The sequence below is a fragment of the Pseudopodoces humilis genome, chromosome 5 (genome assembly GCF_049639895.1).
Source record: "Pseudopodoces humilis isolate 2021_Gansu_Grassland_sample_001 chromosome 5, ASM4963989v1, whole genome shotgun sequence".
Classification (NCBI taxonomy): Eukaryota; Metazoa; Chordata; class Aves; order Passeriformes; family Paridae; genus Pseudopodoces; species Pseudopodoces humilis.
The window spans coordinates 25,087,200-25,112,159 of NC_142204.1; the positions used below are offsets into that span (position 1 = coordinate 25,087,200).

General features: G+C 43.2%; 3 protein-coding genes across 10 annotated transcripts in view; 2 read left to right on the forward strand and 1 right to left on the reverse strand.

Moving 5' to 3' along the window:
* The first annotated feature begins 37 nt into the window (after positions 1 to 37).
* XRCC6 (X-ray repair cross complementing 6) lies at positions 38 to 12,760 on the forward strand. The gene is made up of 12 exons (XM_005527669.3): positions 38 to 158; positions 271 to 380; positions 480 to 618; positions 2,861 to 3,115; positions 3,976 to 4,159; positions 5,474 to 5,660; positions 6,879 to 7,047; positions 8,003 to 8,164; positions 9,068 to 9,197; positions 9,898 to 9,998; positions 11,562 to 11,675; positions 12,461 to 12,760. The coding sequence occupies exons 1-12, from the start codon at positions 65 to 67 to the stop codon at positions 12,655 to 12,657; spliced, it is 1,842 nt and encodes a 613-aa protein (XP_005527726.1). The 5' UTR covers positions 38 to 64; the 3' UTR covers positions 12,658 to 12,760.
* A 3,133-nt stretch (positions 12,761 to 15,893) lies between these two features.
* SNU13 (small nuclear ribonucleoprotein 13) lies at positions 15,894 to 18,400 on the reverse strand. The gene is made up of 3 exons (XM_005527670.3): positions 18,320 to 18,400; positions 17,412 to 17,532; positions 15,894 to 16,836 (listed from the first exon to the last, which is right to left on the reverse strand). The coding sequence occupies exons 1-3, from the start codon at positions 18,320 to 18,322 to the stop codon at positions 16,574 to 16,576; spliced, it is 387 nt and encodes a 128-aa protein (XP_005527727.1). The 5' UTR covers positions 18,323 to 18,400; the 3' UTR covers positions 15,894 to 16,573.
* A 59-nt stretch (positions 18,401 to 18,459) lies between these two features.
* The window catches only part of LOC102106387 (coiled-coil domain-containing protein 134), a 46,144-nt gene continuing 39,643 nt past the window's right edge, over positions 18,460 to 24,960 (forward strand). For 6 of the 8 annotated variants that reach the window (XM_088055510.1, XM_088055504.1, XM_088055508.1 and 3 more), the window contains exons 1-6: positions 18,460 to 18,589; positions 18,833 to 18,956; positions 21,302 to 21,352; positions 23,186 to 23,259; positions 24,023 to 24,128; positions 24,674 to 24,877. In XM_088055510.1, coding sequence (XP_087911636.1) covers positions 18,485 to 18,589; positions 18,833 to 18,956; positions 21,302 to 21,352; positions 23,186 to 23,259; positions 24,023 to 24,128; positions 24,674 to 24,877 — 664 coding nt within the window. In that variant the 5' untranslated portion in view covers positions 18,460 to 18,484. The remainder of the gene's footprint in view (positions 18,590 to 18,832; positions 18,957 to 21,301; positions 21,353 to 23,185; positions 23,260 to 24,022; positions 24,129 to 24,673; positions 24,878 to 24,960) is intronic. The other 2 variants (XM_088055506.1, XM_088055505.1) reach the window with 2 other exon arrangements.

The window sequence follows — 24,960 nt, forward strand, 5'->3', positions numbered from 1 at the left end:
CGGCGCGAGCCCCGCGTCTGGCGCGAGCTCCCCGGGCCCTTCCGGCGGCGGCGCCGCGCGAGCCATGGCGGGGTGGGGGTCGTTCTACCGGGGAGAGGGGCTGGAGGAGGAGGAGGAGGAGCAGCAGCAGGAAGAGGAGGAAGGGGCTGAGGCGGTCGGTAAGTGCCCCCCACTCCTTCATGGAGGGCAGCTCGGGGCCCGCTGCCTGCTTTTGAGGCTCCACGGGCGGAGGGGCCGCATCTAAAACTGTTTCCCCCACACGTTCCGTAGCGGAGCAGAGGTTTTCGGGCCGGGACAGCCTCATCTTCTTGGTGGATGCCTCCAAGGCTATGTTCGAGTCCGATGGGGACTCAGAGACTCCTTTCGACATGACCATCCAGGTAGGGATGGATAAAATGCTGATTGCTAAGGCAAGACTTTCACACTCCATACTAAAAATTGTTTTATTCCAATTTTGACCTGCGTACGTTTTTTTTCAGTGCATCCGGAATGTGTATACCAGCAAAATTATCAGCAGTGACAGGGACCTGTTAAGTGTTGTGTTCTATGGTACAGAAAACAACAAGAACTCGGCAGATTTCAAGCACGTTTATGTTCTCCAGGAGCTGGACAATCCAGGTAAAGTGGTATGAAGGTTGTGTAAAATGATGGAGTAAGGAGATTGGTGTAGTAGCATTGTCAATAACTAATCTCTCTAAAATGAGATCTGAAATCCACTGTTAGTGGTGGGGATAGATTTAGATATTTATTGAAAGCTTAGAAACTTCATGAGGGCCTAGCATTTTCTCTTAGAGTTGGTTCAGATCCTTTTCAATGCCTTTTCTTATATTTTAATGTGGTGGCTTCACTTGCTGTCTGCTAAACCTCAACAGAACTCTTGAATGTCTGTCAGAAAAGTGTATGTCCATGCTAAGGCAACATGGATGCCAGCTGATGGAGAATATCACAAAATAGCTGAGGTTGGATGGGCTTTTGGAGGTCGTCTTGTCTAGCCCTCCTGCTCAAGCAGTGTCAGCTAGGAAAGGTGGTTCAACATGGTAGCCTGTTTGCGGTGTTCCATCTCTTGTTTCCATAATAAGTTCTGCAATTCTTGAATTTCTTTCTTTCATTTTCTTAAGATTACATACCATCTGCTTGATAACAAGTGCTGGTTGCTGAATTGGAAAGACAGTAGGAGAAGTGCAAAGAATACATGGTAGTGGTGACAGATTGTCTGACAGTTGAGAGTCTTCTGGGGGAATTTTTGTCTACAACTTTTAATAGCAGCCTTTATCTCTGAGGACGTTTGATTTAATTTTCTTTACTGGGGGTGCAGGTTTAACAACACAGGGGCTTCTGAAAGATTTATGCCTTTTCCTATTTTCAGAATTTATTACAATGGAGACCTGACAGTACTGCCTTAGGTTCTTCTCCTTTTTCTGGCAGACAGTGCGTTATAGGTCTTGCTTTTCCATTTTCCTCCTCTTCCCTGCTCATCTGTTCTCCCATGTTAGAGGCAGTAGCATCTCCATGCAGATAAAACCAGCGCAGGTGAAAGGTGGGTGTTGTTCTGATGCCTTGTGAGGCTAGACAGTGTGAAAGGAATAAAGGAGGTATTTATTAAAAGGCCTTCAAAGGATACACCTTGGGCACTACAAGAGCCTGGCTGAGGCTACACCCAAGATGGCCTCCAAGTCACAAGTTCTCACACTTCTATGTTTTTTTCCATTTACATATTAGGATTAATTGTCCAATTACAGCTTCAGGTTATGAAATCCCATCCTCCCAGATTGCTCTCCTCAATTCCCTGTAGTTTATACTTGCTGGGCCTGAAGCTGTAACAGTGTCCTTGGTTCTCAGGCTGGAAAAGGATTGTTTTGTCTAACTCCCCTGTGAAGAGAACTTGCTAACACTTTATATGGACTTCAGAGTTATATACCAGTGCAGTATGGAATCTGGAAAATACAAAAGCTAAAACTTAAAGCATTAGTTCAAAAGGAACAGAATTGTGTATTTGCTGCCCCTGGAGAGCAGTGTGCTCTGGAGAAGGAAGAGATGCTATAGGTGGTTATTCAGGAATACATAATTATGAACATACACATTAAAGGACAGATGAGGAGATGAAAATAAGGTAGTAAAGGGAGAAGAAAACATTTTCAAATGAGATTTTTTAAGTGCTATAGAGTTTAAGTGAAGGACAAAGGAAGAAGCTCTGCAGAATGCAGTGGCTGAAAAATGAAAGTTTGTCTCCTGTTGTAGAGTGACAGAAGAAAACAGAACCTGCTGTGAGACAGGTGGGAAAAGGAGTTCTAGCTGGGTTGAAGTAATCCTCAGAGCTGCAACAAGGCTGTGGATGCCTGATCTGAATGTTGCTGTACTCTTCGTGGTGATCTGTGGGCTTCATCTCACCTCTGGGTGGATTCTCTCTGACATGAGGGGTGAGGAAGGAGGAGGTGGAGCTTTCCACCTTCCCAGCATGCTGTGGAGATGCAGGATGCATTTCAGGCTCCTTTCTTCTCTGTGGTGGTGCAGCAGTCTGCTGTGCCTCTGCAGCAGATGCAGTTTGCTGCCTTTGCTGCTGAGCACGTGGCATTCAGTGGAGAGGGTTTGCAGTACTTAGATCCCTGTCTGCTTCCCTTCTCCACAGAAAGAGCCCACATTGGTGCCAGGGCATTTTGTGTCCTCTTGGCCCTAGCAGGTGCTTTCAGTGGTAACTGGCTTGTGACATTGCAGATGTTAGGCCATGCTGGACAGTTTTCTCAACCAGGTGTTGGAAGGACACTGCTTGGGAGGTGCTTGGGGACCCCTTGTGCATACTTAGAAGAGCTTGTGGTACTTCTTTCTGAATTTCTAATGCATGTGAGTGCTGTTACCCCTCCAGGTGCGAAGCGTGTTCTGGAGCTGGACCAGTACAGGGGAGACGAAGGACGAGCACTTTTCCGGGAGAACTTTGGCCACAATGCTGACTACTCACTGGGTGAAGCGCTCTGGGCCTGCTCAAATCTCTTCAGTGATGTCCGAGTCAGGCTGAGCCATAAGAGGATCATGCTCTTCACCAATGAGGATAACCCTCATGCCAATGACAGTGCTAAAGCCAAGCTGGCCAGGACCAGAGCTGGTGATCTGAGAGACACAGGTCGTTATTTCCCCTTATAATTTTAGGCACAATAAATGTGACACATCTTTGCAGCAGATGTTAACTGCATTACTAGTTTGTGATGGAAAGAGATGTAAAATCATCAGAACTGGGAAATGTTTCTGAAAGTTTCTAAGCTAGAAATTTGGTATCTAATCTAAATTAGAATATATGTTTTCTGATCTGGTATCCATTAGCTAGCACTTGTTTTCTAGGATCTCTTTCTAGTTGGGTAGCATAAATGGGCACATGAGGGGGCGAAGAAAATAAGCTTTTTCTTGTTATTGTACCATTTTCCAGGAAGGGAATAGCAGTAACTCCAAGTTAACATGAAAGGAAAATTACTTTAATGGTTCCATTTTGAATTAGCTGAAGGACATCAGCCTGAGCTCAGAGAGTAGACAGCATTAGTTCAACTATGTAGCTGAGCTAACCAGTGTTTTTGGGATTCAGGAGATGTCCTGGATCTAGAAGCTGTGAGGTTTCCTTAATCCGTTAGCCTCTATAACTATGGGAAGGGGGATTTTCTGAACTTGTTACTCCTCTCTATGCCTGAGGTAAGATTATGTTTTATAGGAGCTTATCAGAGTCATTTCATATTCAATGCTGTCCAGATTCTTAATTAGAGAGGAAACATTTTCTGTTCTGCATTATTTTGACTGAAATGAAAGAATGTGTTTTGCCTCTTGCCCTAGAATCACCCCTTTCTCTAGAATATTTCACATCTGGTACAGATGACAATTTGGAGCTTATTCTCACTTAAATTATTTGTGTAGATAGAGAAATCTGAGAGTGGTGAGATACATGCTGATGCAAGAAAAAAGTTCCTGATCCTCTCCTATCTCTTCCATTGTTTCTAGGTATCATCTTGGACCTTATGCACTTGAAGAAGCCTGGAGGGTTTGATATCTCTTTGTTCTACAGGGATATTATAAATTTAGCAGAGGATGAGGACCTTGGGATCCAACCTAAAGAGTCAGAGAAACTGGAACATCTCATGAGGAAAGTACGAGCAAAGGAGACAAAGAAACGGGCTTTAGTCAGGTTTGTACTTGGTTATGATACATCATTCAGTGGAGGCACCTGATGTTATTTTCAGACTGCATCTTACTTTCCTCTTCTGGAATGACTGGTCTTTAAAAGCATCAGTGCTTACATTCCTCAATCTTAATTCTTTAGTCCAAGACTGCTGTTTCTTCTGTAGTTTCTAAGGATATTTGTGGATGAGAAGAGCAGAGTGAACCTCTTTTTTCCCCTGTGTGATATCTCCTGTATTGAGCTTGGCCAGAAATTATAGTTTGTTAAAATATTACATAATTGCCAAGTACTTAAAAAATAGTTCATAGTGAAATCTTATTGAAATTAGGCTTTTCTTGCCAATACTAACTTAAGAAAATTCATCTGAATGTGAATGCTGCGTATTTTGGCCTGTTATTAAATAATTGTCTGTTGCCAGCCTGTCTAGGTACTTGGCATGAATTCACACAGCCTTGATATATCTAATCTCCTACTAAAAGATTAGAGATGCTTAAGAAAGATTACAGTGCTCTTGACAAAGCAGATAGAAAGTATTTTTGGAACCACATGATCCATAACAGTTGCTTTTTTAGGGAGTGAGTCCATAGCAGAATGATGTGGAAGCACTGTAAGGGAATGAACTTCAAAGCCCAGTGTTTTTTTTTCCAATAAATATTTATAAAGGGTCCCAACCTGAGCTGTTGTTACTGGCATTCTTTCTCCTGCTCACAGCTTTATTTTCTGGGAATGTTCTTCAAGTTTTCTGATAGCTGGGGAGGAAGAATTCCATACCAGTGATACCTTTTACAAGAGAGAAAGTAGCATTTGTAGTAACTCACTGTTCTGCTCTCATAACTTGAAGATTACCTCTGTTTTTAAAATTTACACCTAATTTTTTCTCTAACGTCTGATTTATGTGTTTTCTTAAATCTTGGTATTTCTGTCTTAGTGGGTTTTTTGGGGGAGAATTTTGCCTTCTGCACAAAAAACAATGAGAATTCATATAGACATTACAATAAGCATAATTGGGGGTACCCAGATGGGGAGTTGTCCTGTGCTCTGTTTGAGCATAGCTGCCCTTCAGTGAAAAAAAGGGTCAGAGAAATATGATAAATTACTTGTGTTTAGATAACTTTTATCACCAGAAATGATGATATTGCAAGAACATTTTTATGCAAGTGAGATTATGGCTCAATTGATAGTAGGTTTCCAAAGATATATGTGATTTTGGGGGAGGAGAACAGGAGAAGGTCAGAGGAAATAACTTACATGAGGAGGTGATTTTCTTCTGCAGTGATAATTTTTCAGGAATCTCAAGTCTGTTTCTGCTTTTTTACACAGGCTAAATCTGCATCTGAGCAACGATGTGGCACTTTCTGTTGGTGTTTACAGCCTTATTCAAAAAGCTCATAAACCATATCCGGTGAAGCTTTATCGGGAAACTAATGAACCAGTTAAAATCAAAACAAGGATGTTCAGTGGAAAAACAGGCAGCTTGCTCCTGCCCAGTGACACTAAAAGGACTCAGGTAATATATTGGTTATGTGCCTGCTTTGTCTTGTGTCTGGGATGTGTGAGGGAGATGCCAATTCCCTTGCTGCTTTTGTTTGTATTGCACTTTCAAGATGAGATCCAGAAATAATTGCATCTGTATGCACCTGGGATCAGGCTGGTTGTGTTGTGAGCTCTGTAGGGTGAGAGTGGGTTGTCTCCCTGACTTGACTGTCATGGGAAGGCATAGCTGCTGGTGGAAGTGCTGTCAGGAACACAGGTCATTTCTTTCTGTAAGGCTGAACGAGGTTGCCAGAGCCTGACCTTGTGTGACCCTGTGCCATTGCCACTGCCATCGGCTTTTGATTCGTTAGGAATGGATTTGCTCCACTTTGTTAAACATTCAACACAGGGGAGTTGGAGCTGTTTTCCAAACAAAAGGCATGATACCTTTGGAGGTTTCTGTATACATATTTCTTTGTTTTGCTTTCCTGTTTGGCTGATATAAGTTGAGTGTCGTGTTCTGATCAGGCACAGCTTTATTTCAAAACAAGTTATGTAGTTGCTAGGTGTACTGTCACATGTGTGCTTTGTGTCTTCTTCCACGTTAATAGATCTTAAAGTTGTTGTCTTAAAATGGAATATTAAGTCTATTTATAGTGGATATTAGTTTCTTAAAGTAAACAATAGGAGAGAAAGAGCTCAGCATTAAGCCCTGATGTCTACCTTCAGTAGCTGGACTGTAACATGGTTTTGATTTTGTGATGCATGAGTGGTGCTACAGAAACATTGTTTCTCAGTCGCTATTTCTGTCAGGAGTAGGTAGCTGACTTGCATCTGCTGAAGCAAATTTACAATTGGACAGGACCTCTGAAAAAGTCTGGTCCAACCCAGCCCAGAGCAAGACTCACAAAACCAGATCAGGTTGCTGCTCAGGGTTATTTTGGGACAGCTCTGAAGAACTCCAGAGATGAGATGTGACAGTCTCTCTGTATCAGGGCTTAGCCATTTTCTTAGAAAAGTGCATTTTGCTTATGTTCAGGTAGAATTACCCTTGGAATAATGGTCACAGCATCACTTGCCATTTCAGTGTGTGCTACTCATGAGGGTTTACAGTGTCTTGTTTATAACCTTCTTTTCAGTAGTGGAACACAGCAATTGCATCTTCTTCCTGCACTTCCTGCTCTGTCCTGCCTCCTGGTCCCCATTTTTTTTTTATGCTGGCAGCCCTATCATCTGCTCTTCCCTGGTTTAGACATATGGAAAACGACAGATTGTGCTGGAGAAAGAGGAGACAGAAGAATTAAAACGGTTTGATTCTCCGGGTTTGTTTCTGATTGGCTTCAAACCACTTTCAATGCTAAAACAGCACCACCATATCAGGCCCTCCCAGTTCATTTATCCTGAGGACTCCATGGTGAGAGGTAAGTAAAGAAGTTAAGAGAAGATTTACCACCTTGCATTAGTGTAACCAGCTGATTCATCATGTGTTTGAGTGGTGATCATTGGGTGTAAAAGCTCTAACTTAAAAACTTGCTAATGTTAAGAAGAACTGAATTAACTATTATTGCCCCTCTCAGCTGCAGATACTTCTTGTTTCCTTCTATAGCAGAAGAGCCAATTGTGCTTCATGTTTATCCATCATGACAAGCAGCTAATTAAACCATGTAGATATAGTCACAAAGTACTTGTTTTACCCATTCATGAAAGTGGAGGATCCTAGTACCTGACAAGAAGGCAAAGATGGTTAAAAAAGCCCAAACAAAACTAACAACCAATGACAAAAAAAGAAAAACCTTAACTGCAAACCAGGGGAGATAAGGCAAGGACATTTAGAACTGCTTATATTTGCCTTTTTATATGTATATATATCTCTGTTTGTCTATAAATATATTCCAAGCTGCAATAGTAAGAAAAAACCTTTAGCTCCTCATTCTAGCAGTGGATAAAGATGGCTGAGTTATGACCAAAGGCTTTGCAGTGTCTGACTAAAGAATTGACCCCTTATGCTTGCTTCTCTAACTGCAGTTTCCTGACACTTTATATGTCAGTCTTTCCCTGACTACCATGTCTGGTGAAATACACCTGAGGCAAATGCGTAGAAATAGACTTTGTAGATAAAATTTCATGGTATTCCATTGCTCAGATGGTAGTGATTTCACTTCTTCTACCAGAAGTGAAATTCTCACTGCTGGTCAGAAGAGACTCACTGACATTGTCCATTTTGAGTCTTCCCCCTTCCAAAATTTGCTTTTTACCTCCACAATAATGCAAGCATTTCAAAGAAGTCAGAGGTTTTGAAACTGTAACATCTAGGGTTATATTCCAGAACAAAGGAGTAAAGCTGTCAGTCTGACCAATCCACTCTTTCCTTTGCAGGGAGCACAACGCTGTTTAATGCCCTATTGATGAAATGCTTGGAGAGGGAGATGATGATGCTGTGCAGATACACCCCTCGCCGGAATGTCCCTCCTCGCTTTGTGGCCCTGGTTCCCCAGGAGGAAGAGCTGGATGAGCAGAAAGTGCAGACAGCCCCTCCAGGTGTGGGAATAGATGCTGCCTTTCCCTGCATGATTGGATGTAGTTAAGTGTAATGGTGTCTTGTATTGAGGAAAAATATTCTTAGTGCTACCTCCCTTAAGACTGGGGAAAATGCTTTCCAACATTCCTTTTCTTTGGTTTTGTCAATGTAAACATCTGATGTTGAATCTATTTTTAAAGCCCCAGTTGCATCAGTGCTTGCTCAGGTATGACCTGGCTGGAGTGTTTTCCCTGTCTTCTGCCTCTTTTTAGCAGATTCAAATAACTGATGTAGAAATTAGGAGTCTTTTTGTCCTATTTGAAGACTAGACAAAATGTCTTTTCCTGAATTACATTGTATCCTTGAATACATTGTAAAATATTAAATAAATAATCTCACATATAGTGAGCCTCATGCCATGTCAGCCAAGTGGGGAATGATTAAGGAGCTGACTCCTGCTGTTTTGCATTTTCTCACCTCTTTAAGTGCAAAAACGTCTTCTGGGAGAATGTAAAGTAGGGAAGTAACACTGCTTTTGTACAAAGTAAAGTATTTCAGAATAATGTGGGCAATAACTTGATTTTCAAACAAATCTTTTTCAAGCTCATACCGAGTAAGACATGGGAGAGGTGGACTAGTTGATGTCCTGCATAAAAAGCAAGTCACTGGTATCCAAGTCTTAGCTATGAATTTAGTCTGAATGTCTTTCACAAAGCCATTAGTCATATTGGTTACAAATATTGAGGTTGGGAGTGTCAGGCTGTAGGCACTTGGAAGTATTATGGATTGCTATTGCTAACAACAAAACAGGGAGTTAGTTTGGAGTCATCAGACTTCGGCCAAACCATCTTGGTTTTTCCCATACGTTATTTTGAGACCATACTTCTGTGTAACTGTTGTCTTCCTCCCTCTCTTCTCTATAGGTTTCCACATGATTTTTCTACCCTACGCAGATGACAAACGTAATGTTGGTTTTACAGAAAACGTGCCAGCCAGCCAAGGGCAGGTAGACAAAATGAAGGAAATCATTCAGAAGCTGCGGTTCAAATACAGGTACCTGGAGATAAAAAGGGTGCATGGGGTGGCATGGGGAAGAAAGCACAGCCATTGCTTGCTCTGTTGCACACATTGTTCAGCTGTGGTGTTCCTGAGATGAGATTTGATGTATTTTGATAGAAATTGCTTCTCTTTGCAGTAGCTTTGTCCAAACTTTATTCTTAATCATTCTGGATACCCAGGCACCACAATGCTTTATGTAGCATGTTCTAGAGTTCTTTGTAGAATTGCTCTTGTTCTCTGGGCTGTTGTCATTTGTTGCAGAGGTATCACATTTTATTGTGGTTCTGCCACTCTACAGCAGATCAGACCCAGATCATTTAAATTAGAGCACTTCAGAAAGAAGAGTTAGGCCTCTCTTTTCATTATAGCTGGGATAAATGCTACTAAGTACTTTCATGGGAGATTTTTCTCTTAGATACCTGGAAGCCACCATAACTGTTATTAAAGTGTAATGCTACTATCTCCTTTTGCCTCATACAACTTTCTGACTTTCACACAGCATTCTTATGTGGTTGATACATGACAGGATAGTGATTCAGCAAGTAAATTGAAAAGAGGAAAAGCAGTTCTGTTGTGATGGACTGCTGTGTGGAAAAGAGGGAAGTTTTATTCTGAAATAAGTTGATGGTAGGTCTTAAGTGTTTTGTCTGCCTTCTTGGCAGCATGCACTGACATTTTGGGGGTTTCTTGACAGGCCTGACAGCTTTGAGAACCCGGTTTTGCAGCAGCACTTCAGGAATTTGGAGGCTTTGGCGCTGGATATGATGGAACCAGAACAAGTTGAGGATCTTACAAGTGAGAGCTGTTGGTGGATATGAAGGGAGGCAGGGTAGGGGACTCATGGCTTTGTTATAAGTCAAATATGTTCTACTACAAACCTAAATGTCTTTTGAGAAATATTTCAGTTGTGTGCAGTTTCACTACAGGATTCTAGATGTGTCCATTCTGAAATACGGAAACCTTATTTTCTATTGCTGCCAATTTTAGGGTAAAGAAAAAATTGCTCACTTTACCATCCAAAATTAAAATTGAATCACTTTTTTCCTATGGTGAGAACTGTTTTCTATGAAAATCCTCTATTCAAGATTCTCATTAATATTTCAGTGTGATAAATGGACAGAATCAAGAGAATTATTCTGCTGGGGGCAGTGCTGCCACCTGGTGACTGGGAGAGTTTGTATGTAACTGTCCTGTATAATCAGGGAGGGAAGGGATCACAGCAGGTCATCTGGTCCAACCTCCCTGCTCAAGCAGGGTTATCCTACAGCACATTGCACAGGTAGTTCTTCAATTATTTCTCCAGTGAGGGATACTTTACAACCTCTATGGGTGACCTGTTTCAGTGCTCAGTCACCTTCCCAGTAAAGTTCTGTCTCATGTTCAGATGGCTCTTCCTGTGCTTCAGTTTCTACGTATTGACTTTTGTCCTGTAGCTTGGCACCACCAGGAGCCTGGCACTATGCTCTTGACACCCTCCCTTCAGATACTTAGGTGCATTGATGAGGTTCCCCTCTCAGTCATCTCTTCTGGAGGCTGAACAGGCCCAGTTCCTTCAGACTTCCCTCATAAGGAAGATGTTCCAGTCCTGTAATCATCTTTGTTATCCTCTGCTGGACACATTTCAGGAGCTCCATGTTTCTCTTGTACTGGGGAGCCCAGAACTGGACACAGAATTCCAGATGTCCAAACTCTTGATATTACCAAGAGCTGTAAATTTCTCATTTGGGAGTATTGTAACACAATTGTTTGCATTTTTGCATGCTTGCAGGACACTTGCAGACTAGTTATTACAAAAGCACAGTTGTGTCTGGTGGTGGTACTGAAAAACAGTCAGGCTTGTTAGCACCAATGCAGCTTTAAGAAGCAGGTGTTCTTTATTACAGTGCTGAATGCATGAGGGATATCTCCACCAAAATTGTGCATCTCTAGTACAGAAAAAACTGTTTTTGTAGGTTTTCCCAGAAGAAACATATATGTGGCAATCATTTCCCCAACAATCATTAACATGTGTTAGTTCTCCTTTGTGCACATGTTTTTCTGTCCCAGGGGTCTCTCTGGTGGTTGTAGACCCTCAAGTTACAGCTGAGTGCTTGATGAACTGGTGCTACTTCCCAACATAGAGTGGAGTCGGCATACCTAGAATGGTTCATATTTTTTGAGTCCCTTCTTGGGGAATGTTTAACATGATAGTACAAAATAAAGTATTGTGTGGTTCCATACCCTAATGGTTTTATAGAATGAGCATTGTATATTTCCCACTGGGTGAACTGATAGTCTACACAAGGCCATCCCTGTTGTCAGATGAACTTTCTTGTGATCACACTGTTCCTGAGAGGGCAAATCTTTATCTTTTGCCAGTGCCAAAGTCTGAACAGATGAGCCACAGACTGGGCAACCTGGTGGACGAGTTTAAGCAGCTGGTTTATCCCCCTGACTACAATCCTGATGAGAAGGGTGTAAAGCGAAAACAAGGTAAATAACAGTGGTGCAGACACAAAACATAATGTCTGTATTCTGTTCAGAAGGTTCTGTGTTTTCAGTTTGTCTCATAGTTTAAAGAAGCTGCTTGTGCAATAACTCTGCCCCATCTCCACAATGAAGTATTATATCCAGTATTGATTCTTAGAGAGTAGAGAATATTGTGGTATCCAGTTGGGGACTTGCTGGAGCGACAAACTGCAGAGTGAAGTATAGGAAGTAACATGGGTAAATGACTGCAGAAGATGTATATATAATTTCAGCAACTTTCTGTTTTATGACAGAATAATAAAAGCACTCATGCTTTCAGTTTGTCTTGGTGAGGGAGCAAACTTATGCATGGGCTGTTTAGCAAGTCCAAGATGGGCATCTTAAGGGCTAAATATGCAAGTAATGCTGAAGTCCATGTGTAATTTGGGAGTCTATGAAAAACTGCATAAAGTGAGTGTCAGCTGAGCTCCGTGTGGAATCATTGCATTCTGCTGTCTCAATGAGAATCCCTTAAAAGTTTCATTTGGAGGGTGATGTTTTTATCAGAACACAAAGTTTCATACTTCGTGAATCAGTTAAGATCATTCCTATCAATGAAATACTGCTTGACTTACATATTGACATCTGTTTCTTAAAAGAAAACATGGAAACTAGGTCTGTGAGTGTATGGCTGTTAGAGCATGGTGTTTTAATGCTAATAACCATTAACTATGGTATGTATAAGAAACATTGATGTCTTTCTAATTTTTAAAGTCTTAAGTCATTTGGTCTAAAATGTATCTTTCTAGCTTCTGACAGTCAAACTGAGAAGAGGCCCAAGGCAGAAGTCTCAGAAGATGAGCTGCGGAGTCATGTGCAAAAGGGTACTCTAGGCAAGCTCACCGTAACTGTCCTGAAGGATGCATGTAGGTTTTTGAGGTTGAGGTGTGGAAGCAAGAAGCAGGAGCTTGTGGATGCTTTAACTGAATACTTTAATGGGCGCTAAACTGGAGAGGAAGGCCCTGGTTTACTTCAGTCTGCTTAGAATTTTGATTGTCTTGTGTGGGTGCTGTATCTGTTTAATTTTGCAATGAAAGCAACTAAATATTGCTCTTTCTAGCAGTGGAGAAACTTTCTACTGAGTTGTGAAACATCTCTGCTATCTTGGTTTGAAAAGATAGGTGTCTACTAAGGAAGGCAGGAGCCTTCCTTGAAATGGAAAAATGTAAACCTCCCTCCCTCTGAATTACTATAGTTTTGAAATTAAGGGGCTCTCAGGGAAAGATATGGGAATAGATAAATAAATTAAAAAAAAAATTATTTACTAGGAAAATCAAAATAAAAATGTAGCAGTACAAAAAAATCCTCTGACAGAGTCAGAATACAACCTGACACCCTGTTGGTCAGAGTGTTGGTATCAGTCTGATTCAATGGTGGCTGCAGTCCTCCTGGAGTGACAGATGTGGATCTGTTAAAGCAGTGATCCTGCAGAAGGGTGTAGTTTTCCTCTGAAGGTCCAGTGGTGGTGTAGATGGGTCCAGTCTTCTGGGAATCCAGAAGAAAAAGGCTGACTGCAGTGTTCTAAGTCTCAGATTCTATCCAGGTAGGAATGCTTGGCTCCTCCCCTGGGTGGAGCATCTCACAATGAGATGATGTAATTTTATCAGTCATACAGTGACTGACTCAACGGCCCATTAACAGAAGATATCCCTCTGGAGGGAGGAAGGGTCGTGGAAGAGATAAAGAACACTGCCCCACCTGGTTTTAACAGATGGTAATGAATATATACTTTTGTTTACATCTTGCACTGCAGTTTAAGACATCTGCAAAGTTGGATTCTGTTGACAGTAGCTAAAGGCAGAACTGAATTTCTTCTGAACTCAGGTCACCCACTGCACATGGACAGAGTTGTGCCTTGCTGGTTTCTTAATAAAGTTACACCTCTTCCTTTGCAACACCGACTATGCCATGTGTGCATCATAAAGACAGAACTCACTTCAGTGTTAGAGAACACAATGATCTGTGTTAATGGCACCACATGAAATCAAGCAGCAGGTTAAGTCTGTGTCCTAACAAAGGGTATAAATATGTATTACTCTCCAAGACAGTCAGTATCAGTACTAGTAATCAAGTTGGGTTCTTTTCCACCATCACCATTACAAATATTACCAGCAGATCTTAAAAGAAGAAAATCATTACTGGGAAGCAGTATCCAATCCCTTGGGCAGAAAGCTGGCACTTAACAAACCTATACACACAGGTCTTCAATTTTTAAATGGTAATAGCAAAAGCTGGTTTAAAAATGGAAAACAAATTGTGTTTCCCGAAAGGCTGCAAGCATTTATCCCAATTAAATTACTGAGATGGCATAGACCTTTACCACCTCTCTACATGAATATGAGTCAGACTATTGTGCAGGCTTCCCTACTCAAATCTGTGCTTTAAAAATAGAAGAATAGAAAATTATGGAGCGAGACCTTGTTACACACAGTATTTTTACTTTTTTGGTCATAAAGGCTGCAGCTGGGTGTTTTGGGTTTTAGACTTCCATCCCTGGCATGCCCCCCCCACCTGTCTTGCAGTGCAAGATGACTAAAATCAATAAAGAGGTGTTTTTGCTTTAGAAGTTACTAATCTTTTAGTGAAACTCTAACTTTCTATGGGACACAAACATGGGAGACCTGAAGTGTTCCATTTGGACTGCATGACGTTTTTAGCATCCAGAGATTCCCATGTGTGCCTCACAAACTGTCCTGTGACCAGTCTGTAGTGTGGCATGTGTAGTGGAGCCAGCTGTGACCACGCTTCTGGCACTGTGACTGTCCTAGCTGTGCCAGCATGCTGCTCACTTATACCTCCACAGGTCCTTCAGAGAGCAGCTAGCCTGCATTGAGCTCTGCAGTACTGAAACTACATTACCTGTTACACTTCTAATCAGCCTGGATTAGTTATTTGTAAAATATTTGCCCAAGCACTCAGTTTAAGATTTTTTTGCTCTTGGGCAATGAAGTTACTGTAAACGCTTGTCTTAGCAAGGCTTGAAGAGTGGAATAGTGAGATTATTCTGTCTGTAATTCCATGAATTGAATTCTGCTAAGACCCTTGTTAACATTTCTCTTGGCTTGCTAACCCTCAGGCACACAGTTCCAAGCTTTGTATGATTGTGGCATGTTTGTTGTAGGTTGTTAGATCTGCCTCCTGGCTTTTTTTTTTTTTTTTTGTTCTTTTTAATAGCAGGCTATCACACTAAGCAGAAGTTTAAAAGAGATGGCAATGGAATGCTTCAGAGCAGAAAAAGACAATTTTGCTTGCTCAAGTATCCTTTATTTCTGCTCCTTGTGTGCTTTTTCTTACATCAACTGTCTTGGTAAAACAGGGAAAATCCTTGGCAAAGCTGTAGTTCTAAGCACAACTAGCTCAACAGTCAGCATCAGTAGAAGGGTTCCTGAGCCCTTCTAAACCTCATACAAATAAAAGGATTCTGAAGTATTTGTATCAAGTTCACCTCAGCAAGGATTACTGGTATCAGCCATTTACAAAAATATACAAACATGATATCAGTCTTTCATGAGCTGACTTCCTCTGCTTGGGATGTACTTAGTACAGGTATGAAGTTAGTGCCTCTGTGGAAACATTACAGGAAAATTTATTTTCCCTTCTGCTATTGCATCTAACGGAGTTTCCACACTATTTGGCTTTGGCATCCTGCAATAGGAAACAGGTTTGATATTCCAACACAGGGGTTTAAACTTTTCTGATCAGAGCAGAAGTGGATTTTTTTATACAATATGCATTTAACTAAAACTAGGTCCATAAAACCACCACTAATCCAGACTGCTGTTGGTGCTCCATGCTGCTTTTCCAGGACATGAGATGATAACAGCATTCTTTTCTTGAGACACATATTAATTTATCTGAAAAATGACTTGTACTCTGTTTCCTTGGCCATGACTTAAAAAGGTTCATCTTCAGTCAGGTGACTAGAGCACAGCAGCTAAAAAGCATGGCACTTTTTATATTAACAGCCAGAGTATGGTAGTCATCAGCTACAACAGGCTGCTCTCTGCCATGTCTTTTGTACTTCCTAGGAAGCCCAACCTCTGTGGTAACAGTCCATGCAAAGAAAACTGAAGGAGTACAAATTACTGCACTGCAATACCCTTTAGGCAACCTGTGAGCAGTTTAGCTTTACAAGCAGAAACACTCCAGTTAGTTGCAAATACTTCACCAAGGGAATGACAATTCTATTTGGCTTTGCAGCGTTTTTATTTTTTCTTAAAAAGTCAGTATTTAAAAATAATCAAGTTAAGAGAGTTCCCCTTATGTACTGCCATAAAATTTCTGCTCCCCGTGCATCTCTTACAGAAGTCTCTTGTCTTGTTTCAAGAACGGCTGTGCTGTGTGCGCTGATTTTGGCTCCATCTGCTGCTACATGATGGCTGCTGCCTGCCTTATACCTGCCTGTGCTGCTCCATCACTTAGTGACTCCAGCAGCCTGAACACAGGGAACCTTTTCCTCAAAAGCCTAAACCGTTCAGAAACTCAGTTACTCACACCTGCTGAAACGTAGCAGGAATGCTGCAGCACAGAGAAAGCTGACAGGTGGGTTAAGAAAACCCTGAGCAGGCAGACAGGAAGACAAAGGGGGAACTTTTTTTTCTTTTAAACATAAAACAGGAAACACAGTTGCACAGTCATTTTTCAAGAAGTAATACAATGAGAATGAATATGTTGGAGTGGAATAATAGAAAAGTGGGGGAATAGGAGGCAGAAACACTAAGAATTAAGCCATTATTAAACAAAAATGTGGCATTTTGAAATGAAACACTGATATCAAAACTATCATCTCAACTGAAGCTAAACATTAATTTCCCCTAATTTGCACTTTCCTATTTCACACACACACACACACCCATGGGCACTTAGACCAAAAGTCTTTCTATAGCTTGCTGTACAGACTGGATCTGAGGCTTTAGCTGTGATCCCTCCTTGATGGTGATGGAGCAGGCGATGACAGGCCGGGAAACACCGCATGCCCGGCCCAGGGCTTGCTTGGAGCGCACAAACACGTAAGGTACGTTCTTGTCCTCACAGAGAAGAGGGAGGTGCAGGATGATCTCCAAGGGCTCTGCATCTGCTGCCATCACAATGAACTCTGCTATCCCTCTGTTCAGTGTTTTGGTGGCTGTAAAAGAAACTGGAGAGTCAGTCTAGGTCTTTCTGGAAAGCACATCTAATGTAAAACAACTTCAGGAGATGCTGAAAGAGGCATCAGTGGGAAGAAGATCTAGTGCATGGGAAACGGGTTCTAAGAGATTACTGAGTTTCTGTCCTGAGGAATTGTGAGTTTTATACAAGTTTGACTAGGTGAAGCCCCAAGCAACTGTGAAGGGAACCACTCTGTGAGCAGGCTGCACTAGAGGCACCTTCAAACCGAAATCTTTTAATGGTTCTGAACTGGCTAGGCATCTGGTAATCCCACTTACCAAAACACCACTTAAATATGCATGATTACAAACCATGCACCAGGAACACAATTTGGGAATCTACCTGAACTGCATATAAACATGGAAAAATTACAGCTTAGTTTTGTCCCTGAATATTGTTAAAACAGGCTTGAAGGAGGAGAAAGGAGACACCTGCAACTGCCAGATCTATATAAAATGAGTGATTCACAGCTACAGAAGACAATCTCTACTCATGGCATCTCACAAAATCCTGTTATGACCTGAAGCACACTGTTCAACACACAAGTCTCACCTTCATTGGCTCCCTTGCGTAGCTGCTTATAGTTGCAGGATTGCTGCACAAGATCCAGCAGTGTTTTGGTGAGCTGTGCATCAGCCAGCGGGTAAGCTTTGGGATTCACTTCTGCCTCACTCTAAAGGAAAAAGCAAAGAATATTACAATAGGAGCAAAAGAGGCTTTGGTCTGATCAACACTGCACAGGCATCATGTCCACCACATATATTGATTTCTGGAGTCGCGTCTCTTCTGCTCTGCCCATACAGAAGAAATACCATTGCATTTTACTCCTAAAAGAGTAAGGATTCTTCTTGTATCAAAGTAAAGGGGAAAAGTAAGAAAGATATGCTTTACATCAAAGTAGAGTCTATCTACTCACAATCTACACCCTACAAACCAGCAGCACTGCACTTATGGGGCAGTCTTCAGGCGTTTTATACCGCTAAGACTACACAAAATTAAGCACTTCAGTCCAAATTAACAGAGCAAATTAACAGACTAAGAAAAATTTTGAAGAAATCACCAGCAGAGCACGTATCAGGGTTATTTCTGCAAACCTCGCGTAGCTTCTAAACGCCAACGTGGGCAGCGGGGAGGCACAGCAGCGAGGTCCCAAGCGGCGTTAGCGACCGGTGCTGGCAGAAGCGCGGTCTCTCCGGCTCCCGGCACGGCGATAACCCCAGACACCGAGTCCCCCGTTACCGGGTGTCCCCAGGACCGCCAGACCCCCGGGCCTCCTCCCCCGCAACCGGCCGCATCCCCGCCCGCACGGCCTCCACGTGCTGCCCGCCGCGCAGCCGGCAGGCGGCCTGCCTCTACCCCAGGTCCTCCAGAGGAAGAGGGATAGGAAGAGGAGAAGGAAGAATAGGAGAAGAAGATGGAAGAGGAGAAGGAAGAGGAGACTAGGGCCCGACGCCACTCACCATGGCCGCGGCGCGGTCGCTGCTGTGGGCCCGAGCGCGCACTGAGGGAAGAGGCGGGAGCGCTGCTGCGGCCGCCGGAAGGGAGGCGGTGCCGGGGGCGGCCCCGGGGCGGAGCCGCCCTCTCCGCGGCCGGGAGGAGCCGCACGGCAGCCCCGGCGGCGGCCGATGGCGGAGCCGTGCGGCGATCACGGGCCGCGCTGGGCGCTGCCGCTCCGCCCGCCGCTCTGCCTCGCCTGCGCCGTGGAGACCCTGGGCGACGGCAGCGCCTCGGTGGGCAGCGCCTGCCCTGCCGCCCCTTCCCGTGTGCGGCTGGGCCGCGGAGTCCCCCCAGCGGTCCCTGCCCCGCCGGCCCGCTCTCTCCGGCGCTCAGTTTGGGGCCGGGGCCAGGTGTAGCCCTTGGCCGGTCTTGTCGCCTCGGCACCCGGGCCCTGGTGGCCCTTTTCCCCTCAGGGTGGTGGGAGTGGCGCGGGGCTCGGGCCCAAGGCCTAATGGGCTGCTGTGTTTGATCCGTAGCTGGTGCGGAAGAAGCACGTCCTGTCCCGTCTCCAGGATGCCCTGGCCTGGCAGGCGCTGCCAGTCGTCCAGCTGCTGGCACCAGACGAGAGGGTGTGCATGCATTTGATAGGAACTCTCTTTGGTAAGAGCTCTGCTGAGGCCTGGTGCAGCAGGGAGGAGGCAGGTGCCTTTTGTTGAATACGTATGAAGCTTCCCCACTTTTGAAGCCAAAAAAAAAGAGCAAAAGAATATTAAGGTGCCTACCTCCATTCTTCCACCGTTCTGTTATGTGTGTAATTATTCCCTGCAGAAAACTGCTTGTCACTGATTCAGAATAGGTTAATTAATTTTCTCATTCCCCAGGGTGCAGGATTGGTACGTTCATAAAGTTCTTGAAATTTTCCAAAGTATCTTGACTTACCTGTAAAGTCTTTCTGGAGAATAGGGAGTGCCTGACATTTTTTTCTTCCCTGAGCGCCCTCCATTCTGGTCTCATGCCTCTGGAGTTACATGAAGATTCATAGCCAAATCAAAGTGTGAGCTTTGTGTTGCAAAGGTGTTGCAGGATTTAATATCAAATGTGCAAAACACAAATCTGTGTAGAGGGTTTTTTTTTACACCATCACTTTACATTTGTGTAAATATTTGTTGCTGTATAACTAAAACCTACTGCTTTCTGTTGAGTCAGCCTCAGCAAAATAGTGTTCAGCAGGATGTCAGAAAGTGTCTTTCCAGTAAGTCTCTGTGATCTTGAACTTCTCTTACTGGTTTCTGTTTGCATAGCAGGGAGATGTCTTTGAAACGTCTAAAATCTTAATGGAGAGGAAATAGTGGTCTACATCAGGGAACAGTAAGGCAGGAAGGGAAAGGTGGAGGTTAGAAATAAGAGTCCCTTTAAAGGGCAAATATACCAGATTCCTTTAGTCCCACCATCTCATTTGCACATCATGGATAATTCTTGTTCTTTGGGGAAAAGTAACCTGCAAGACTCTATCCCTGCTTTGAAACACTGAATCGTTCAAACAGTTGATTGCACATAAATTACGTTGTGCATGTTTTGGAAGCAGCTTTGTTAGAAACAGAACTTCATGCAGTGTTCGTTATTTTAATTGCACAATTTTTTTTAATCTCTGCACACATAATCCTTCAGAGTAGTGGAAAGAGTGGTGATTGTGGGCAATTCAACCCTAAACTGTATGGCCCTAACACAAAATACTCCAGAAGACAGGGATGCTGTGCATGCATTTCAACGCTCTTGTCTGCTTTAATAATTCTCTGAGAAGAGAGTTCTCTTTATGATTGGGTGGTTTGAGGACAGCTTTGGGTTTTACTGTACTTGGTGTAATTTTTAGAGCAGTTGGAATCCCAGTCTAAGCTTGGGGCTACAAACAATGGCATGTTCGTTTTCAATAGATCTTGGATGAACCGAGGATCACTTGCTGCAAGAGTGTAAGAGGAACCCCCCAAAAGTCTGAGCAGTGCTGTAGAGGAAGTATTAATAGTGAATTCAGGAAAATACATTTGGAGAGAGACTATTGGAATAAGCACAGGCGGAAGAGAGACATAGTGTGGAGTGTTATGTATGAGGTGGTATATTTCAGATGTCTGAATTTCATGCAGCTAATACTGTAATGTTCAATAATGCTGTATACAAATCTTTTCTAGAGTTACTAAGGATTGGGCAAATGAGGCAGGAAATAAGTAATTTCTTCACCTGTCATACCATTGCTTTAGTTGATCAAAATTCTGAGACATCATGGAGCCTTCAGGGGGGAGGTAGCTTGATAGGATGTATTGAAGCAAGTGATTCAGTGTGGCAGAAGTGGGGATCTGAACCGTATGCCTGATGCTATAGGTTGGAAGGGGCTGGGAGGTAGAGTTTTTTGTCTGCTGGGGTGTAGTAGAGTCAGACAGTGGTTTATTTTAATATATCCAATTTTATTGTAAAATGAACTTGTGAAGTGATGCCTTCAGGTTCAGTTTAATGTTGGAATAGTTTCTGGATGATTTAAACCTGGTGTTCAGATTTGGTTTCAGGATTTTCAGTACTGTGGAAGGAGAAGACTGTTCATAGTAACTGGTAAGAATGGAGGACACAAAGGACAAAACTCACAGCTGGGCTTTGACTTCTGTCGTTTTGGGGTTGTTTCAGATGTATAGTACTGGATACACACAGTGAGATGTGGTGGTGGCAGCAGTTACATACTCCCTGACATAGGTGGAGCCATTGACTTCAACTATAAAGCACATAAATTTGCAAGAGAACCGAGCGTCTGATGCTCCTGTGTCCTGCTTATGGAGGCACCTTTTGTGATACTCCTGGAGAGTATCCACCCTCATCTGAGAAAATCAGGCTAGTGTCATTTGAAGCATGGAAAACAAAACAGTTCTGAAGAAACATTCAGCTCTTTTTAACAAGAAGGAATTACAGCACTGGTGATCAGAAGCACGAATGAGTTCCGTGACCTATTGTGGTTTATCTTGTAGGGATGTTGCATTCTGTGGAAGACAGCAGTGCCCTGAACCTATTAGTTGAAGGTGAGAGACAAGTGCCACATCTCAATTACTGGCAGTTTGTGAAGGGGAGAATCTGCCTTGTCTGATACCTATAGTGAGATGCTCAGCTTCAACATAGTTTCAGTTTCATCTATATCCATGCAACAAAAATGAGTGGTCTGCTCCAATATTGGGGGCCAGGGGAGTGTGTGCATATTTAAATATTTAACATTTCTCTCACAGGTTCTGTGTGTGTCATGAATTTAATATCAGATGGGTAACACTGCCTCAACTGTGGCATCTTTGGACCTGACCAAATTGTCAAAGCAAATGGAAATCAATGGGATCTACTGCTTTTTCCTCAGGAGTAGAGGGTATTTGTGATTTAGCTCTACAGGCTGCAGATTCCTCTTTGTGAGCAGTCCCGCATTTGAAAACTGAAGGAAACATCTGCAGGGCTGACAAAGGAATCTCTGCAGTCCAGTTAACCCTGGGCACCTCTGCTGAGTCTAGAGATATCAGCAGTGCAATGATGCATTTCATGTCCAGCCATGAAGGGTAAAAGGAGCTATGACAAACTTCTTACAGAGGGATTTTAGTTTTCAGACACTTGCTTAAAATGGGGTTGAAAAGTGGAGAAGTCTTTCTATCATGTTACCAGTCTGTTGAGAGATGGATGCTCTCTAACAGAGGAATTTTAAATTAGTGTTGCCTAAGTCTTGAAAGTTTTTTAAGTTTCTGAGAGTTTGGGGCAAGAAAGGGCTATTAAACCATCAATAAATCACTTGTCTCAGACATGCTTCTGCTGAGATGCATAACTCTGTAGCTTAAGCAGGTCTAGTATTGCCTTGGATGTACCAAGAAATGGTGAACCCAAAAGTCCCTGGTATTTCTTTTTAGAATACTTTCCTGGGATATGAATCAAAAGTGTAGGTTTTCCAAATGAGTCATGCCATGACAGGAAGCTACATCCAAGACATCCTTATCAAATCCTGCATAGAAATGTGTGCAGTGTCTCAGTAAAGGGCTATTGCCAAAATTTTATCTGCTGAACATTCAGGTGCCAGTTCTAGAAGTACTGGAAGAGGAACTTCGCTTCCTGCAGCTGGCTTGCTGGTATATGTGTAGAGGCACAGGCAGCCTGCCAGCATCAGGCAACTCCCTTGTGATTTTGTTTGGGAAACCCCAGGTGATGTGTTGCCACTGCCTAGCAAACATAATTTCTTGCTGATTCCTCTTATTAGTACAGAGTTGACAGAGTTCTTAAGGTTTCAATGAACCAACAATAACAGCACTTATTGGGGCTGAGGAGGTGAACAGTACCACTCTGGTGCCTGGCACCTTGCTTTCTGGTAAGGTATATGGGATAACTACAATGGGGATAGACTTCACTTACTTTAGGGACACTAGCAGGGGATGGGGGAGCTCTGAGTGTGAATCTAAGGATCCTCAGTTTCAGTTCTGATATTTTCTCTGGAAGCATGCGTTTTTAAAGGCCAGCTTTCATACAGTAGGAAGCCTGGTCTATTCAATTACCATAATTCTTTATGCTTTTAAGCTAGGCTTTTTCCCCCTTCCTTTCCTGATTCCTTATGTTTACTTGCTGTCCTGAGGCTCATTTTGTTGCTTGCAGCTCATTTCCATGCATGGTTTGTAGTGCAGCTCAAGCAGGACTCCTGGAATGATGCCTCAGAGAGCTTGAGCTGGGCTATCAGAAGTAATAGTGCTGGGAATGCTGCTGTAACCCTGCTCTCTCAGCACGTCTGTGCTCATTTAATTTCTAAGCTCTTTGCTCACTGGTCCGCTAAAGCCCTGTAGAAGATGGATTGTGAGGGCTCTTGTGGGTGTATTACTGATCCTGTTCTTTCTGCCTAGTTCTGGTGCGGCTTCTTGTGGAGCTGAAGTCAGAACAGTACTTATACTGCATTTTGGATGAAAGTCAGAAGGAGGTCAGTGAATATGAGTTCTTTTCCCCTTCCTTCCAGTCTTTCAGAGGTTGAGGAACGAGTGGCCCTGCAAGACTGAGATGTAGCAGTGGGATCACAGAATCATGGAATGGTTTGGGTTGGAAGTGACCGGAAAAATCATCTAGTTCCAACCTTCCTGGCCTGGGCAGGGACACCTTCCAGTAGACCAGGGTGCTCAAAACCCTATCCAACCTGACCTTGCATGTCCTAATGCCAGTTTCCCAGCTGTGGTGTTGTCAGTGTTAATATCTACTGTGCAGTTTTTATATTCTCATGATGCCTTTCAGCCATAGGGCTTCATGATACTCTTATGAAGCTGTGTGGTTTCCTCAGATACTTCTTTTCCTACTTTACTGTTTCAGTTATGTGAGGAGCTTTCCCAGCCTGTGCTCTTACTTCATTCCTAAGTTTATGATGGTCCCACAGGGTACAAAAAAAGGGAAGTAGCAAAAGTGGTGAGAAATTAATCTGGTTCATCTGCCCATGTAAGAGGTGTAGGGGAGAAAGAGGAAAAAGAGCAACACACAAGCAATTCCTTGAATTCATTTAAAGACATTTTGGAGGCTTAGTGTGGTATTCAGGGTTTTCCTGTGGTTTATCCTAAGTGGTGAAGAGGACCCATCTTTGGTAAAGATCCTATTCTGGAAAATTATGCATCACTGGGAACTTGCTGGTTTGGGTGCACTTCTGCCTTTGGACTGTGTCCTCATCAGTGAAACATTTTCCTTTTCTGTCTCCTCTACAGCTGTGCAAAGCAACTACCATGAGAAGCAGCCTGCCCACATTTTCTCTCTTGGGCAAGCTGGCAGATGCCATCCCAGGCTTTGCTGATATACTGGTGGGAAAGCACAGTGAGTAGTATGTCATGTCCCACTGAAGGCTGGTATTCACAGCCCCAGTACACACACATGCATGCACTCCCCTGTCCCCCAGACGAGTTCATGAAGGTCACACAAGAAGCCTGTCCAGAAGTCAGAGTGGCATTCAGGCATCCTGGGATACAGGTCAGAACCTTCATAGCAGGCTTGTTATTGTGCTTTTTGACAGGCAAAAGCAGCCTCTGTGAACTGAGGTTGTGGGTCTGCCTCACAGGCAACATACATTTAGATTTTTTTTCCTTGATCCAGTGCTTGAGGGGTCTGGTGAACAAGCTGAACTGTTTGTGGAGGGAGCTGGGGTGATGGATCTTCACATAGTGAGCAGTGAGCTCTGCTAGCTGTTTATTACCTTACCTCTGTTCAGGGGGACAGATGGTGATGAGCACATCACCTAATTGTGGCATTCATTAACCTGCATACACCAATCTGTCCAGTAGGCTTTTGCAAGTTTTCAAGGGAAATAGGTTAGTGACTTTAAAATGTCAGTGAATGTTTGCTGTTCCTGTTCCTCATACTAGATAATTTAGTGGATCATCTGCTGATGGGCTTGATGTACCCAAATGAAGGTATAAAGGCTGCTGTCTGCTACTTGTATGGCAAGCTGTACTCCTCTCCTGTTGGCACAGAACGGCTCTCAGGACACTTTGAAGAAAGGCTGTGTGGTGTCTTCTTGAATACACTGGGGTGTGCACAGACAAAGGAGCTGCAGGTTAATTGTTTGGGTAAGGCATTGCTGAGAGAAACTGCAAGGTGCAAGGGAAGGCTTAGAATGAGAAAGAAATCCTTGGCTGGTTTAGATGCTCTA

Coding starts and splice junctions, on each gene's coding strand:
- SNU13 (XM_005527670.3), bottom strand. Junction 16,837..17,411: donor ACGCAAGGGAGCCAATGAAG/GTGAGACTTGTG, acceptor TTTCTTTTACAG/CCACCAAAACACTGAACAGA.
- XRCC6 (XM_005527669.3), top strand. CDS start 65: ATGGCGGGGTGGGGGTCGTTCTACCGGGGAGAGGGGCTGGAGGAGGAG. Junction 3,116..3,975: donor TGGTGATCTGAGAGACACAG/GTCGTTATTTCC, acceptor CATTGTTTCTAG/GTATCATCTTGGACCTTATG. Junction 4,160..5,473: donor AAGAAACGGGCTTTAGTCAG/GTTTGTACTTGG, acceptor TTTTTTACACAG/GCTAAATCTGCATCTGAGCA.